This window comes from Nycticebus coucang, chromosome 15 (assembly GCF_027406575.1).
Source record: "Nycticebus coucang isolate mNycCou1 chromosome 15, mNycCou1.pri, whole genome shotgun sequence".
In the NCBI taxonomy this organism is placed as follows: Eukaryota; Metazoa; Chordata; class Mammalia; order Primates; family Lorisidae; genus Nycticebus; species Nycticebus coucang.
Genome location: NC_069794.1, coordinates 63,957,029 through 63,975,229, shown reverse-complemented (window position 1 = coordinate 63,975,229; position 18,201 = coordinate 63,957,029). Strand labels below are relative to the sequence as shown.

The 18,201-nt window shown below is 42.8% G+C and overlaps 1 protein-coding gene and 1 non-coding gene across 2 annotated transcripts; both read left to right on the top strand.

Moving 5' to 3' along the window:
• Positions 1–11,800: 11,800 nt before the first annotated feature.
• TPT1 (tumor protein, translationally-controlled 1) lies at positions 11,801–15,608 on the top strand. Its single transcript, XM_053563645.1, has 6 exons — positions 11,801–12,034; positions 12,310–12,383; positions 12,911–13,101; positions 13,501–13,606; positions 14,387–14,503; positions 15,409–15,608. Exons 1-6 carry the CDS (start codon positions 12,007–12,009, stop codon positions 15,409–15,411), a joined length of 519 nt encoding a protein of 172 aa, XP_053419620.1. The 5' UTR covers positions 11,801–12,006; the 3' UTR covers positions 15,412–15,608.
• LOC128567104 (small nucleolar RNA SNORA31) lies at positions 15,211–15,340 on the top strand. Its single transcript, XR_008374768.1, has one exon. It is a non-coding gene; the product is annotated as a small nucleolar RNA SNORA31 (small nucleolar RNA).
• Positions 15,609–18,201: the final 2,593 nt, after the last annotated feature.

The following is an 18,201-nucleotide window of genomic DNA, read 5'->3' as shown; positions in this document are numbered from 1 at the left end:
TGTGTTACAGAAACAATACTTGCAGTAGGTTGCTGGAAGAATATTTTCTCCATTCCAGATCACAGTTTTGGTTTTTTTTTTTTTTCTTTTTGAAACAAAATCTAGCTCTGTTGCCCTGGCTAGATGGCAGTGGCATCATCACAGCTCACAGAAACCTCAGACTCCTGGGCTCAGGTGATCTTCCTGCCTCAGTCTCCGGAGTAATTGGAACTATGGGTTCACATCACCATGCCTGACAAATTTTTCCACTTCTTGTAGAGATGGGTTCTCACCCTTGCTCAGGATGGTCTTGAACACCTACGCTAGAGTGATGCTTCCACCTCAGCCTCTCAAAGTGCTAGGATTACAGGTTTGAGCCACTGTACCCAGCCCTTAACAATAGTTTTAACTCTAGATCAATCCAGACCCTCAGAAAGCTGTGAGGCAGACCTCTTTGTTCTTCACAATTAGTAAAATTATTTTTAGCAAATTGAATGTGCAAGTTAGGCCTACATTAAAGTGAGTTATAAGAAACCAGTCGTATGAAGCCCATTACTAATTTTACTGTAGTGGTTTTGTTGAGACTAAATCACATAATGAAGGCCATGGTAGAAATGCTTTGTAGGTCCCATCCTTAAAAAAGGCTTTTTGAAAATAAAATTAAGTTAAAATGGTGGTGGATCTTATAATTATTACATCCCCTCCCCTCCTTGCTCGAGTTGCTAACGCTCTCGGTCGAATTTGGAGCCTCCCCACTCCTAACGAATATGAAGGACTTGGTGACTCCCAGTTTTATATCATCCCTACCTGCGGCTTCATCTTACTGTCCTGTTCGTATTTTCAGTTTGTACCAATTGCCTCCTTAATTTTTGAAGGAGATTGTGTTACACAGAACTCAAAAGTCTGCTACCAAAAGTTTTCCACACAAGGCAAAGCATAATAAAAATAAATTAATATAATTTATTTTAGAGACAACGAATTACATTATCTCTAAGTCCCACCCCAGTGTGCTCTTCATTTGAAAATGTAGAAAGTAGATGATAAATTATCTTCCTTCCACAGCACGTTGGCAAGCATCCACCCATCGCCTCTTCACTACTCCCTGATAAGTACCTGCTGCCATTTTTAGCGAAATAATTTATAGGTCTATTTTTGGATCAAAATCAAACTAGCTCACATAGACACAAACACACACACACACATTAACTGTGAGCTTATTGAGTGATGAGAAATTAGACATGGACCTCCCTTAGCTCTTCTCAGGTGTATATCCTTTTTATTTCTTTAGTGCATTTTCCTTATAATGTTCATATACAATATAAACACGTCTCCATACATTATTTGTTATTCTGTTTGGTATCTATAAGAAAAAGAATGCTTTAGAAATTAAATGTGAAAGCAACATTGGGGTAAGTATCCGAGCAGTACAGTTAGCGCTGTAGTTTCCCTCGGCCACTCTCTCCTCCCCAGCCCCACTGCTCCTGGAGCATACCGCTGTTCCCAGCCTGACGCAGAGTCTTCTAGACGCTCGTGCTTCCTTTTGAAAATATATGCATACATCCATAGCAACATAACGGTTTTATTATGTGTGTCTGTGTGTTGACTGGAGGGATGCCGTACATGCTGTGCCGTTCTACAATTTGCTTTTTGACTTAACATCTTAGAGCACTTTTTCTGCTCCCAGAGCTCTTGTCTATGTTAACCCCCAAACGGCATCTTCTGGCCACTCACAGCTGTTCACCATCTTTATTTTTCAGTCAGTGGCACTGGAAAAGATTAAGGTGCAGGTCACAAATCTGATTACACAGCATGACTATCTCAGAGGGTTGCTGTGTTGGAATACGGTGTTAATCCAGTATTAGTTACTATGATTAGCCTCAGTTGGAAGTTCATTCATTCAACAATCATTGACTGACAACCTAGCAGGCACTGTTCCAGGCAGTATGAATACATCCGTGAGCAAGAAATGCAATCTCGGGGCAGCGCCTGTGGCTCAGTCGGTAAGGCGCCGGCCCCATACACCGAGGGTGATGGGTTCAAACCCAGCCCCGGCCAAACTGCAACAAAAACATAGCTGGGCATTGTGGCGGGCGCCTGTAGTCCCAGCTACTCGGGAGGCTGAGGCAAGAGAACCGCCTAAACTCAGGAGTTGGAGGTTGCTGTGAGCTGTGACGCCACGGCACTCTACCGAGGGTGACAAAGTGAGACTCTGTCTCTACAAAAAAAAAGAAAAGAAATGCAATTTCTACCTCCATAGCACTTACATTGTCTTGAGGTGAGACAGACAATAAAGTAAGCAAAAAGAATGATATGTTAGTGATAAGTACTACACAGAAAATTAGGGAGAAAAAAAGAACAGGGATTTCCAAGAAGGGATTGTGTGTGTTTTTGGTCTTGTTTCTTTGTTTTTTTTTTTTTGAGACAGTCTCAAGCTGTCGCCCCGGGTAGAGTGCTGTGGTGTCACAGCTCACAGCAACCTCAGACTCCTGGGCTTAAGGGATTCTCTCACCTCAGCCTCCCAATTAGCCGCACTACAGGCACCCGCCACAATGCCCGGCTATTTTTTGTTGTTGTTGCAGCTGTCAGCCTCGGCACCCTACCCACTAAGCTATGGGCACAGCCAGGGATTGGGATTTTAAACACTCTGGTCTGTGAAAAGGTGCCACCTGAGCCAAGTATGCCTTCTATTTCTGTGAAGTGTCTTTTTTTCATAGGGAGAGAAAAGAGTTTAAGTGAGGTGTTTTTGGCAATTTCTTTTTCAACTCAGCTCCCCCACAGGTGCTCACCCTGTGTCTTGAACAGTTTTCTTCTATTAGGAGATCAGGGTGGGTGGTCACACTCTGTCGGCCAACACACAGCACACCCGATCCCCAGCTAGGTGGTTTCTCTTTCTAGAGCCCTTTTAGCCACTTGCACTTTCTCTTTTTTTTTTTTTTTTGTAGAGACAGAGTCTTTATGGCCCTCGGTAGAGTGGTGGCATCACACAGCTCACAGCAACCTCCAACTCCTGGGCTTAAGTGATTCTCCTGCCTCAGCCTCTCGAGTAGCTGGGACTACAGGCGCCCGCCACAATGCCCGGCTATTTTTTGGTTGCAGTTCGGCCGGGGCCAGGTTTGAACCCGCCACCCTCGGTATATGGGGCCGGCGCCCTACCGACTGAGCCACAGGCGCCGCCCACCACTTGTACTTTCAAAGGGTACAGATTACTTCTCTTGACTAATACAACTTCTCTTGACTAATATAACAGAAAAATCTGTTTTTTGTTTTGTTGTTGTTCATTTGTTTTGTTTTGTTGAGACAATCTCACTCAGTCGCTGTGAATAGAGTGCTGTAGATCCATAGCGAATAGCAACCTCAAACTCCCAAGTTCAGGTGATTCTCCTGCCTTAGCCTCCCAAGTAGCTTGGACTACAGACCCACCACAACGCCTGGCTGGTTTTTCTATTTTTAGTAGAGACAAGGTCTCACTCTTGCTCAGGCTGGTCTCAAACTCCTGAGCTCAAGCAATTGAGCTGGGATTACAGGTGTGAGCCATAGCATCTGGCCATAAAATAGCATATTAGAAGAACCATTAATGATATGGGAAAAAAAATACTTGAATGCTTTTCTGACAGATCTAAGAAAAAAGAATTAGGAAGGTTTGTTAGGGAGATTAGTCTGAAGGAAAAAAAAAAAAGAAAGAAAGAAAAAACTACATAAAAGAAAAAGAGGGCGGTGCCTGTGGCTCAAGGAATAGGGCACCGGCCCCATATACCAGAGGTGGTGGGTTCAAACCCAGTCCCAGCCAAAAACTGCAAGAAAAAGAAAATAAACCAGGAAACTGGGTGATTAGCCTAATAATCATTTAATAAACACTTACAGGGGTCCTCAAACTACGGCCCGTGGGCCACATGAGGTGGTGTGATTGTATTTGTTCCGGTTTTGTTTTTTTACTTCAAAATAAGATACGTGCAGTGTGCATAGGAATTTGTTCATAGTTTTTTTTTAAACTATAGTCCGGCCCTCCAACGGTCTGAGGGACAGTGAACTGGCCCCCTGTTTAAAAAATTTGAGGACCCCTGCCTTAAAACTTAACCCCAGCAAGATTAACCCACATTACAAACTCCCAAAACACCAGTTGCTGGCGTGGATATGGAGAGAAGGGAACTCTTCTGCACCGCTGGTGGGATTCCAAACTAATACAGTCTTTTTGGAGAGAAGTATGGAGAATCCTCAAAGATCTGAAAGTAGACCTTCAGATTGACTCTGCAATCCCATTACTAGATATCTACACAGAAGTACACAAATCAATTTACCACAAAGACATTTGCATTAGAATGTTTATTGCGACTCAATTCGTAATTGCCAAGTCATGTAAGAAACCTAAGTGCCCATCACCAATGAATGGATCACAAACTGTGGTATACGTATACCATGGAATATTATTCAGCCATTAAAAAAAGATGGAGACTTTACATCTTTTACATTTACCTGGATGGAGTTGAAATACATTCTTCTTAGTAAAGTTTTGTAAGAATGGAAAAATAAATATCCAATGTACTCCATACTAATATGAAATGAATATATAAACAATTACATGTCCATAAGAACAATAAGACACTATTATAGTCCAGTTTGGGGGTAGAGGGAACTGGGAGGGGAAAGGTAGGAAGATGTAAGGTGGAAGGAGGGGGGCATGAGGCAAGCTGTCACGTAATGTGCACATTATGACGGTGTATAACACGTCCCTTGGGTGAGGGGCTCTTCTACAAATGGAACTTTACCCTGGAAGTGAGAACAACGTAACCTAAATATTGTACCTGCATATTAATTTGAATAAAGCTTTAAAAAATCTAGTGTAAAAGGATTATCTGGGTACTCATTTTCCCAAAAATTATCTCAATAAAGATAAGTTCATCGAATTGATTTGTTCATAGACCCCCTCCTTTACAGTGTGAAACAAAACTATGAAAGATGCTTAAAAGCCATGTGATGGAAAAGTTGCTTTAACATCAGTATGATCCCTCCTCTTTGTTTTAAATCTACAAAGAGATTGAGGCTGGGCATGGTGGCTCATGTCTGTATCTTAGTACTTTGGAAGGCTGAGGCAGGAGGATCCCTTGAGCCCAGGAATTTGAGGTTGCAGTGAACTATAACGACCTCACTGTACTCTAGCCAGAAAAACAGATTAAGACTCTGTCTCAAAAATAAACGATCTACAAAGAGATTTTAAGAGAGAATATTAAAATTTCAATACTAGTTAGCTATGGTTTCTTCTATGGTTTATAAAGGTTCTAAAAATATGTTTTTATGATTAGGAAAATTTTGATGTTTTTCAAAGTTAAAAGAAACAATCTTAGATTCCAATTATTATTTTACATTAGTCAAAGACACTAATGAGTGCTACATTCCTTATATATTGCTTGATTTCACTTATAAGAAAGGGAATGAGGCGCCTGTAGTCCTAGCTGCTCGGGAGGCTGAGGCAAGAGAATCACGTAAGCCCAAGAGTTAGAAGTTGCTGTGAGCCATGTGACGCCACAGCACTCTACCGAGGGCCGTACAATGAGACTCTGTCTCTACAAAAAAAAAAAAGAAAGGGAATGAGGACTCCCAGCCAGGCCCTGATGTGGCTAGGAGCTAGCCAGTCACAGTAGCTAGGCCCTGGTTTCCCCTGTTGAGTGTAAACAATCTCACAAAAGTCAACGTCAGACAAGGCCATGCCATGACCATGATGGATCAAGAAAAAGTAATACCCTTTCCTAATCATGTTTGAGCATAGGCAAAAATGTGAACTGTGTTCCAATGGACTAGAACCAAAAATAAGTATTCACCAAATACTGGGGACATTAAAAGAATAATTTTCTGAAACTGAACAGTTGATGCTGCCAAGCAATATATTTGAAGAGAAAATATGCCAAAATCAATATATTTCAAAACCTTTTTTTTTTTTTTGAGACAGTCTCACTATGTCACCCTCAATAGCATGACGTGGCGTCACAGCTCACAGCAACCTTAAACTCTTGGGCTTAAGTGATTCTCTTGCCTCAGCCTCCCAAGTAGCTGGGACTACAGGTACCCACCACAATGCCTGGCTATTTTGTTGTTGTTGTTGCAGTAGTCATTGTTGTTTTAGCTGGCCTGGGCTGGGTTCAAACCCACCAGCCTTGGTGTATGTGGCCGGTGCCTTACCCATTGAGCTACAGATGCCACCCAAAACTTTTTTTTTTTTTTTTTTTTTGAGACAGAGTCTGTCTATGTTACCCTCAGGTTGAGTGCTGTGGTGTCACAGCTCTCAGCAACCTCAAACTCTTGGGCTTAAGAGATTCTCTTGCCTGAGCCTTCCAAGCAGCTGGGACTGCAGGCTCCCGCCACAACGCCCAGCTATTTTGGGGTTGAAGTTGTCATTATTGTTTAGCAGGCCCGGGCCGGGTTCAAACCCGCCAGCTCCAGTATATGTGGCCAGCGCCCTAACCATTGAGCTATGGGCACCAAGTCACTTTTTTTTTTTGGCCTGGGTAGAGTGCCATGGAGTCATAGTTCACAGCATCCTCAAACTCTTGAGCTCAACAAATCCTCTTGCCTCAGCCTCCCATGTAGCTGGGACTACAGGTGCCCACCACAACACCCAGCTAGTTTTTCTACTTTTAGTGGAGACAGGCTTCCCTCTTGCTCAGGCTAGTCTCGAACTCCTGAGCTGAAGTGATTTACCAGTCTCAGCCTCCTAGAATGCTAAGATTACAGGCGTCAGCCACCTTGCCTGGCCTATTTTCATCACTGCAGAAAGTTCTCTTAGACAGTTCTGCTGTACAGGAAATTTGTTTTGCAATGTAAGTAATGATTTGTTAACAGTACATGAAGAGTCTAGAAAAAAAGAACAATAAGAGTTCATTAATATATTTCCAAATGAAGTTCATACTCACCAGGAATAGAACAGGTTGGCTGGTTCATTTCTAGCCACCTTCTGTCACAATCCTACACTGCATTTCACCCCCCTCCGCCTCTTTTCTTCTTAACCAAACCACATTTTTAGTAACTCAACTACTTCCTACACTGCAGCTAACCAGCTAAGGATTTTTTTATCAAAAGTAAATGGTATTCTAGTTTCCAAATCAAGTTAAGAGTTTGGTAAATGTTTCCCTGAAGCTGACCTCCAGGGAGGAAATGATCACCTCCAAATGATCACCACCTCTGAGAACCAGAAGCTTCACATTATGGTTATAGCAGTGACTACCAGCTGCCTACATGTTTCCTCAGTAACACATTGTTGATTTTATCCAGTTTGCTGGCTTCCTTACAACTATTAGAATTACATGCCTCCATGTAGTTTGAAAAGCTCCTTAAAAGGGAGGCATACAATGGAATACACCTCTTTTCCATTGTTATATACTATAATGATGGTGGGGGGAAAAAAGGAAGAGCCTGGGTTTCTGATGCCCACGGAGCCGCCTTATCAGTCTGGATTACATAACCCTGAATTTCCTTTATATGAAGGAATAAGCCCTCCTGTGTTCAACCATTGTAGTCAATCCCTAACTGAAAAATGATGAGCCCTTCTCAGGGGCTTTTCTAATATGAAGACTTGTGTGAAGAGGCCAGAAGACATTCTCTTTGAGATCTCTTTAATTGGAAGTGAAACCAAGTCATCTGAGTTGTGAAATTCAGGAAAATCTTAGATTTAGTTAGAAATCACTGCTTAAATCATTGTAAGGAATGTTATCAAAAAATGTTTAATCCCAAAATAAAAGCTGCTCAACTTAAAGGCCAAACCCTTAACATTTTGTCAGTGACTTCTTGCAATTAGTGACTAATTTTTCCCTAACAAATTTCATTCCTGGTGTTCTAAGATATATATATATATATATATATTTTTTTTTTTTTTTTTTTTGAGACAGAGTCTATGTCACCCTCGGTAGAATGCTGTGGCACCACAGCTCACAGCAACCTCAAACTCTTCAGCTTAAGCGATTCTCATGCCTCAGGCTTCCAAGTAGCTAGGACTACAGGTGCCCACCACAATGCCTGGCTACTAAGATTTTTTCAAAATACAGCACACATATTCTATTTTATTTTTTATTTATATTTTATTTCATTATTTTTTCTTACTCCACACTATACTAATGAGGAAGCACAGATTTTCTACACCACAGTCTAGAGTTTACAAAATTTCCCCAAATTCAAAATCAGATTTTTCCTGAGATATAATTTTTTAGGCTATCTAGTCACAGAATTGTCATGAGCTATCAAAATGATTCTGATATTTCTTGGTCAGAGACAAATAATTAAAAAAAAGAAACCAGTGTGAAGTTGAGAAGGAAATTTCGTGACAAAGGTTAAATTCTTGCAGTGACCTACTATCAAATTAGTGCTGTGATTAAACAGAATTTCTCTAATGCAACATTTATCAACTGATTTCACCAAATATTTCCAAGTAATATAATTAGAGAGTTAAGTGTTTCAGGAATATTTTGAAAATACCACTCAGAGAGAATTATGGGTCCAAATTCAACCAATATTTACTAATCACCTATTTCTGAATAATTTGAAAATGGTAAAGCAGAGAAAAATAATTAAATTATGATATGCCTTGGATAAGCTTATCTTTTTTTTTTTTTTTTTAGTCTCACTATGCCACCCTCAGTAGAGTGCCATGGTGTCAACCTCAAACTCTTGGGTTTAAGCCATACTCTTGTCTCAGCCTCCCAAGTAGCTGGGACTACAGGTGCCCACCACAACGCCATTATTTTTTATTTATTTTTTTTGTAGAGACAGAGTCTCACTTTACTGCCTTCAGTAGAGTGCCATGATGTCACAGGACTCACAGCAACCTCTAGCTCTTGGGCTTCCACGATTCTCCTGCCTTAGCCTCCTGAGCAGCTGGGATTACAGGTGCCTCCCACAACACCCGGCTATTTTTTGGTTGCAGTTCAGCTGGGGCTGGGTTTGAACCCGCCACCCTCGGTATATGGGGCCGGCGCCCTACTCACTGAGCCACAGGCGCCACCCAACGCTGTTATTTTTTCATTGCAGTTGTCATTGTTGTTTAGCTGGCCCAGGCTGGGTTCAAACCCAACTTCGATGTATGTGGCAGGCACCCTGTCCACTCAGCTACGGGTGCTGCCTTTTTTTTTAGACTTAGTTTCATTCTCTTCCCCCTGGATAGAGTGCCATGGTGTCATCATAATAAGACTAGTAACCTCAAACTCGTGGGCTTGAGCAAGACTCTTGCCTCAGCCTCCCAAGTAGCACATGAGAGGCATGCACCACACTATACCTGGCTAGTTTTTCTAATTTTAGTAGAGATGGCTCTCATTCTTGTCAGGCTGGTCTCAAACTCCTGAGCTCAAGCAATCCACCTGCCTTGGTCTCCCAGAGTGCTAGGATTATAGCACTGGATAGTATTTTTTTTTTTTTTTGAGATAGTTTTACTTTGAAGATCTGGTAGTGTCATGGCAACATAGCTCACCACAATCTCAAACTTTTGGACTCAAGTGATTCTCTTGCCTAAGCCTCCCAATAGCTGGGACTACAGGCACTTACCACAATGCCTGGCTATTTTTAGAGATGGGAGTCTTGCTCTAGCTCAAGTTGGTCTCAAACTCCTATGCTCAAGCAATCCACCCACCTCAGCCTCCCAGAGTGCTAAGATTACAGGCGTGAGCCACTGCCATCAGGCATAATTATTTTTTTGGAGTCTTACTTTGTCATGCTGCGTAGAGTGCTCTGGCATCATAGCTCACAGCAACCTCAAACAATTGGACTCAAGTGATCCTCTTGCCTCAGCCTCTGAAGCAGCTGGGACTACAGGTGCCACCACAATGCCTGGCTATTTTTGTTTTTCAGAGACAGGGTCTCATTCTTTTTTTTTTTTTTTTGCAGTTTTTATTTTTTATTTATTTTTTAATTTTTACATATCCATGTGTTTATTAGGTTTCCATTTTTTTGCCTTCACAAAATTAAAAAGGCTTAAAATTTAGTTTAACAATAACAATGTTTAAGATAAGGACTAGAAATAAAAACCTCACAAAGAACGAACAAACATGAAAACATTCAGAAAAGGACTGAGACAATTGCTGGCCTGGATAATAATCGTTTTACACCAGGATAATTGGTGACAATCATCTCACACATCCCAAAAATAATCAAGATCCTTGAGACAGCCTTCACTGATCAACCATCTCACACATCCCAAAAATAATCAAGATCCTTGAGACAGCCTTCACTGATCATCTTTAGTGTCCACACGTTTTCAGATCTCTTTCACTCACTTTTAGCTTCCTCCCAGGTACCCAGTGTTCTCTGAAGTGTTCAGTGCAGTCCAGGACCCCATCTTCCCCAAAGGGTCCCATTTCTTGGCTCTCCCATTTTGACTTCTCCATCACCCCTATCACCATCCTGTACCCTGCTCTTTCTCAAGGGTTGCTCTCTTACTCTGAATAGTTTATTATTGGGCTTATGAAAATTGTTAATGTATTACAATCGCCTTATGTATTAATTTACTAGAATGAATTTTTTTTTTTTTTTTTGAGACAAGGTCTGATGGGTTACAGTGCAGCAGCATAATCATAGCTCACTTTAACTCAAACTCCTGGGCTAAAGTAATTTTCCTACCTCAGCCTCTCCAGTAGCTAAGACTACAGGTGCTGGTAGCCATGTTAGGCTCATTTTTGTTGTCATTGCTGAGACAGGTGCTACTTTGCCTGTGCTGGTGTCAGACTCCTGGCTTCAAGTGATCCTCCAGTCCGGACCTTGCAAAGTGCTGGGATTACAGGCCACCAACTTGGCTAGAATGAGCACTTCTATGAAGGAAGGGTAGTTGGGACCTCTTGTGCAAACCCCACTTCTAAGGGACATAGTATAGTACAAAGTATTTTCGGAAGGGAACCTACTCTCAGATTTCCCACTGGCATGAATCTTTGTTCTAAACCAAAGATGTGACTAAAAGGGAAAGATTTTAAGTTTTTCTAAAGTGCCTTCTAATTGGGTTTAAAGTCCTTCAAATAACACTTGGGGTAAGGGGGAAGTTCCCTAACTTGTTTAATCTTTCAGCACCAGGGATAAAACTTCAACTTCATGTTAAAGTGACAAGATACCTCTTTTTTCAAACAAAGGACATAACGTAAAACTAAATGCAAAACAAAAAAGGAGTAACTCCAGCTTTCCAACACATAAATACCACAAAGCTTTCAAATACGGGCCTAAATTAAGAGACGAAAGTTGTGTAAACTCGCGAGACACTGTCCCTCCTTGGTCCCTTCCCACAGCCGCTGCGACCCCCACTATTATTCCCCAAAGGCCGAGCGGGACAACTTGGGTCCCACTAGCTGGGCTCGGCTGTGCCCCGCTAAGGGGCATCGGAAAACCCTAGCTGGAGCAGTCCTGAGGCAAGGCGGAAAAGTTCTCTAATGCCCGCGAAAGTCACAGAAGTTAAACCAGAGCCCAGTTCCCTGCCCTCATCCCGGGGACAGCCTTGCGATCTCCGTCAGCTCTTCAGGGCCCAACCCGCCCTAAAAACCTGCATCTGTAGACATTTCGACCCCAGGAAGGGAGTAAGGTAAGGACCACGAGGGGCGGGGCGGAAGCTTGAAGACCTTTCACCTAGTCCCCACTCGGGCCCAGAATCTCTCCGAGCGGCCTCGTGGAGTAATGGGGCAGAGCCCAACAGACATCGTTTCCCCAGCTTCCCCCAAGTAAAAACCAAAGAGCGCTCCCCGAACCCCTACAACCTCCGCTCCACCCTGCTGCCTTATTCCCACGCGCTCGGCAGGCAGCAGCATCCGACGGGCGCGCCAAGTTCCCGGATGCTTACCGCCCCCTTCCGCCCCCGCGCGGCTCAACGTGCCACGTCACTGCTTGCGGCGCTTCCGGAGGCGCAGCGGGAGATGACGTAAGGGACGTGCCCTCTATATGAGGTTGGGGAGCGGCTAGATCGGCCTTTTCCGCCCGCTCCCCCCTCCCCCCGAGCGCTGCTCCGGCTCCGCCGCGCTCGCTCCGAGCTCCGGCCTCCTGCAAAACTAGCGCCGCCGCTGTCTCCCTTCAGCCGCCATCATGATTATCTACCGGGACCTCATCAGCCGTGAGTCCTGACTGCACTGCCCCTACTGCCTCACACAGGGGACTCAGGGGCGGTGGGGGCGGGGAAGGTGGGCGCCGCCGCGGCCGTGGTGGGCCTGGGGAACGCTGGCGGCCTTTCCGCGAGCGTGGAGAGGGTCGGTGCCTACGACACGCGCCGGGGTCGCCAGCGCCGGAGGAAGGGCGGAGGTCGAGAGCGCCTGGCCAGTAGGGGAAATGGCGGCGTCTGCCCCCGATCTTGGGCGCTCTCTTGACTGGCGGGTCTGTATCCCCGAACAGATGATGAGATGTTCTCCGACATTTACAAGATCCGAGAGATCGCAGACGGCCTATGCTTGGAGGTGGAGGGGAAGGTGAGTCGGCCGGGCCTGCGCGTGGGGGAGGCGAGGCAGGGCAGACTCAGGTTTCCGCCGCTCCCCCGCCCGAGGTTGTGCAATCCTCTCCGCCACCTCCTGGCGGAGGAGACACTTTCCCGGCTCGGGTTTTTCTAGAAAAGTGGAGGCGGAGCTGATCCTGAAAATAGGTCCGCCGCCTTGGCGCCCATCCTCCTCTCGAGGCTGCTGGGCTAATAATTGTCTCCGGTTAGGGAGTCCTAAGATCTTAAGCACTTTTCTGTTACTTGTCACCGTGACACCTGAGATCCCACAAGTGAAAAACTTTTTAACTTGTAAATGACCCCTTTTTGTTCCAATCATAAATTAAGGTAAGCCTTTTCAGGAAATCCACGAGTCACAATTTTTTTTCCTTGTGGCGCTTTCCTGGTTTTCAGTTAAAAGTTGGCAAAGTTCGTTGAGAGAGTGTTGGGTGCATGAACTGCTGGTATAGGTGTTTGGGGTTCTTTATTTAAAGTTTTTGCAACTAAACTTTTTTCTTAACGCAGATGGTCAGTAGGACAGAGGGTAACATTGATGACTCGCTCATTGGTGGAAATGCTTCCGCTGAAGGACCTGAGGGCGAAGGTACCGAAAGCACAGTTATCACTGGTGTTGATATTGTCATGAACCATCACTTGCAGGAAACCAGCTTCACAAAAGAAGCCTACAAGAAGTACATCAAAGATTACATGAAGTCGTAAGTGATAGCTGACAATACCCAGCTGATGTTTAGAATCTTACAGGATTTAGGGATTGGCTAACTTTCTGGTTTGTTTAGGCAGTAGACATACTTGTGAAACTTTATTGAGAAGCCCACAGACAAGGGTGGTTGCTTTCCTATATAATCAGTGAGCATACAGTCTGGCTTTAACTTTAGAATGTAATAGTACTAGGAAAATAGTTAACATGAAATTGAGAGTTGTGAATAAAGATTCCCCCCCCCCCCATGAACTAGTCCTTTTTTTTTTCTTTTATGAACTAGTTATTTTTTAGCAGCTAGTTGATTTCCTTTTTTTTTTTAGTGTTGCAGAAGTTTTTTAGCTGTAGTTTGATTTTACTCACTGTACTTTAACATATTAATAAAATGTTGTTTTAGAATCAAAGGCAAACTTGAAGAACAGAGACCAGAAAGAGTAAAACCTTTTATGACAGGGGCTGCAGAACAAATCAAGCACATCCTGGCTAATTTCAAAAACTACCAGGTAAATGCCTTAAATATTTGGAACATGAGATTGTATAATTTTGACTGCAAAAGCGAAAGGTTAGTTCTTGCTTCGTTAATCTTAATGTTAATTAAATTGTGGCTTTGACAAGTACTATCTAGCATCCATTCTTAACACTGGAATTCCAGGTATAGGGGGTAGCTTCCTCTGCTCTAAAAAGTATTTCCAGAACTCGTCATAGGTTTCAAAAAATGCCTTTTTACTCCTTGCTTTTCAGATGACATTTATCAGTTCTTCCTTTCTTGGATTGCTTCTTCATCTCCTAAGAGTTTTTCCAGTTTCCATTCATAATTGCAATGTGTCTTGTTGCCATTGGTGTTCTTTTCTGATATTATATCTTAGCGTGTTGGTCCTGTTTTTGGACAACTTCAGTGACATCTTGTCTCTGAGGTTTAATTTAAAACAACACAACCTAGCTAGTTTCATTTTTCAGCTTTCACACATACTGTGGTCATAGATACTCTATCATTGTCAGCCTTGTGTAGGGATTGGAACTGTATCTGGGGTTGAGAATGAAAGTTTTCCCGAAAGCCTAAGTTGTTCCTGGATTGTTCTATACTCTCATTTTGGCAGTAACTGGTACTTTAATCAGGCAAACAGAGTTTGTGATGAATGAGCATTTTTTCTCTTAGGCATCAGAGCTTTTATTTGTGGAAATGCTGTTGATTTTTGTGGTGTTGTGAAACTTCTCTGTGTTCTGTAGTGTTATACATTACAAATACTAGTCTAATTTGGGGTATTTGTTGCTTGCTTCCCAAGTTCTTTATTGGTGAAAACATGAATCCAGATGGCATGGTTGCTCTCCTGGACTACCGTGAGGATGGTGTGACCCCATATATGATTTTCTTTAAGGATGGTTTAGAAATGGAAAAATGTGTAAGTATGATTAGGAAGTGTTTTGAAATCAGAAATGTAAAAATGAAGATATTTTAGATGGCAGTTCTCACTGTTTCATGATACTAGGATAGTTAGAATAGATTCTATAGCATTTCTCTTTAAAACAAAAAAAAGCACATGGACCTAGTTTTTGTTTCCATGCGTAAAAGATCCTTGTAGTGTAAGAGGGCTTAGAATCTTGATTATTTATAGAAAACTGAGTATAATGGCATTTTAAAGCATGGTTTAAAGACTGAACCGGAGATAAGAAACAGCACTGATCTTCCCCATACATGGGGCCTGACTTGTACAATTTTGTTACTTGTATTTTGCCACACATGCATGAGTATCAAGGTTTTTCACTTTGGTTTAATGAAAAACCAAAGCTGATCATTGAAAGCCTTAGGACATTACTAGTTTCTAGTAAATAACTGCTAAACCAGTATGCAGATAGCTTTAGTAGAATTAAATCATGGTCTACTCTGTAAGGAAACGCTGGAGCTGTACAGTAAAGAAACCATTATCCTAATTTTCTTAGGCTTCTGTATAAGGAATGGGATAAATTTAAGGCTATACTGAACAAGATTAGAGGTAGCAACAGATAAAAATTAGAAGGGGGTTATTCAGATGATATCTGAGGTTTTGGTTGGTAGAACAGTGTTATTAATTGTCTCGAGATGTGGAACGTCTGAGGTGGTAAGGATTTTCTGCATCCACTGATAGACCTTGAACAATTTGCTGTTGTTCTTTTGGTTTGCACTAGGATGCAAAAGAAAAAATTCCCTGCGCTTTCTGTCTGTCTTTGTGGCGGCTCAGATTGAATTCGGGAATACATTTGTAGCCTAAAAAATGTTTAATGCTCTGATTAGGGGAAATAGAAACAACAATTTTCCTTGTTTTTACAGTAACAAATTTGGCTATTACAAATTTGGATCTATCACCTGTCATCATAACTGGCTGCTGCTTGTCATCCACACAACACCAGGACTTAAGACAAACGGGACTGATGTCATCTTGAGCTCGTGATTTATTTGGAGTGGAGGCATTGTTTTTAAGGAAAAACATGTCATGTAGGTTGTTTAAAAATAAAATGCATTTAAACTCATTCGAGAGAATGCCTTTTAGTTTAATACACTTCTAAACTAAATCCATCCTATAGTGTTCCTGCAGAAGCTAGAGACTGGTTGTAGTCCACTACTAGAAAGCATAAGACTGTCATCAGATAAATTCTACAGTGGAAACCACTCCTGAGACTGGAATGTAAAGGAACCAAAAGTTTTAATTCTGAGTTACAGTAAAGGAAGACACCATGCTCATAGCAGTGCCAACACTTGATGTGGAGCCTTAACACATTTCATCACCTACAACGGAAGTAGTGACTGTGGAAGAAATTACCAAGAGAATAAAAAGAGACTAATTCAGTTGGAAGCAAAGTATTGTCTGAGCTTTTTTAACATTAATCAAGTAGAACCGAGTCTCCTGGATGAATGTCAAACTCCCTGACAAATAGGATGGGGGTTGGCAAACTGGTCTGTTCTGCCACCTGCATTTTTAAATGGTTGGGGGTGGGGGGAGAATACCTCATGGAATATGAGATTTAAATTTTTGTTCAATTTTACTGGAATACTCCAGCTTATGGGCCAACTGGCTGTCACTACAAGAGCAGAATTGAGTATAACATACAGTAGGGCCTATAAGCCCTAAAATGCTGCCCTTGTATGAAGTTTGCTAGCTTCTCCTTTATAAAAGGTGGGTTAGCTGATGGGTAGAAAGGGTCTGGGGGTCCATTAAGACCTGTGGATCTGGCAGCACCTGTGGCTTAGTGGGTAGTGTGCCGGCCCCCGTGAACTGCAACAACAAAAAAAAGACCCGTGGATCTGGTGGCGACTGAAGAAATACAAAACTAGAAACCAAGAGATAAGACAGAATTTCTTTAAGTGTTAGAACTCGGGACCTCTGCCCACTTGAGTGTCCGCATGTTATTCACTCAGCTTTTATTGCAGGTTATTTGCTTATTAGCCCAAAGGGTAAGCTGAGAAAGGGAATAAAGTTTCTCTGAATGAGCATATCAGCTCCTATTTCTATAATCATTAAGGGTCTGAGCAGTCTTGAGAAATCAGAACCTGAGTCTTGTGTGGGGGCAGTCTCCTGTCTTAAAGTCAAGATTTCCAGGGAGGTGTTCTACTAGTTCAGTGGAATAAAATGCCAATCTCTGAAGAGTCAGTGGGAGAGAGGAATTTTCCTCTCATCAATACCACAGAGGGTCTTCCTCTTTGATAAGGGGTATTATGTCCTGCCCATAATTTAGGGTTCCAGCTGTTCCTTAATCTCTGCCCCAGTCAACTACAAATCTCCATATAATGGGTATTTGTTTAGTCTGTTTACCTATTTAATGTATCTTTCCAGGCCTTGCCATAGCATCTAATATTGCCATTATTCCTCAGATGTTTACAGACCCAGCAGGGGTGTCGGTAAGTTGTATCCCCGATAGGTCAGAGCTCTAGGAAAAGTGGGAAACTTGTTCAGATAAGTTTAGCAGTGGGCTTGGTGCCAGTTGCACAGTGGTTAGGGCGCCAGCCACATACACTGAAGCTGGCAGGTTTGAACCCGGCCTGGGTCTGCTAAAACAATGACAAAACTGCAACAAAATATGGCTGGGCCTTGTGGCTGGCGCCCGTAGTCCCAGCTACTTGGGAGGCTGAGGCAAGAGAATCGCTTAAGCCCAAGAGTTTGAGGTTGCTGTGAGCTGTGACACTACAACACTCTATTGAGGGCAACATAGATTGTCTCAAAAAATAAAGAGAAAAAAATTTAGCAGTGGCTGGTTTAAAATTAAACCAGCCAACTTTTTTCTGCCTCACTCAGCTTTTTTTATTTTCCCCTTTTTCTGGGGGTGTTTTTTGTTGCCAAGAATGGGGTCTTTGGTCCCCATTCTGCCTGCATCAAGGATTGTGGGTATCAGAATGAACATGAAAATGCATCTGACAGACCTGGAGCAGTAATGTCTGCTGCTGAGGTTTCCAATACAGATTGCAAGAGAAGTGTCCTGCGCTTTCTGTCTGCCTGATTGAGGTGGCCAAGATTGAGTAAAGGAATACAGTGAAAAAATGGAGAATTTTCACAACCCAGAAATAACCTTCCTTGTAAATAGTGAAGAACCAACCTATTTTACCCCCAGAGAACCTAAGGTTTGAGTTTATGTTAGAAGTGCTGGGAAATAATTCTCTACCACCCTTATATGGTTGGTTGCACTTGTAAAAGCTTAAAGGTTGAAACTAATAAAAAGCCAGAAACTCTTGGGTCCCTTTGGACTTATGAATCCAGTGATTTTTGCAATCTGTAATTTGCTCTAGCAATTGCAAAGTCCAAAGTGCCCCAAACCTGAGGGAGATACCAGTTTATTAGTGCCCCCTGATGATTAGAGGAAGTAAATTCAAGTAAGTGTTGGAGACTGAACTAGACAGTTTTTTGGTTTTTTTTTGTAGAGACAGAGTCTCACTTTATGGCCCTCAGTAGAGTGCTGTGGCATCACAGTTCACAGCAACCTCCAACTCCTGGGCTTAAGCGATTCTCTTGCCTCAGCTTCCCGACTAGCTGGGACTACAGGGGCCTGCCACAACACCCGGCTATTTTTTGGTTGCAGTTCGGCCGGGGCCGGGTTTGAACCTGCCACCCTCGGTATATGGGGCTGGTGCCTT

What these genes read in the sequence shown, in the direction of transcription:
- TPT1 (XM_053563645.1), top strand. Translation starts at nt 12,007, where the DNA reads ATGATTATCTACCGGGACCTCATCAGCC. An exon ending in CTACCGGGACCTCATCAGCC is followed by an intron (nt 12,035 to 12,309) that starts GTGAGTCCTGAC and finishes ATCCCCGAACAG; the next exon opens with ATGATGAGATGTTCTCCGAC. An exon ending in CTAATTTCAAAAACTACCAG is followed by an intron (nt 13,607 to 14,386) that starts GTAAATGCCTTA and finishes TTGCTTCCCAAG; the next exon opens with TTCTTTATTGGTGAAAACAT.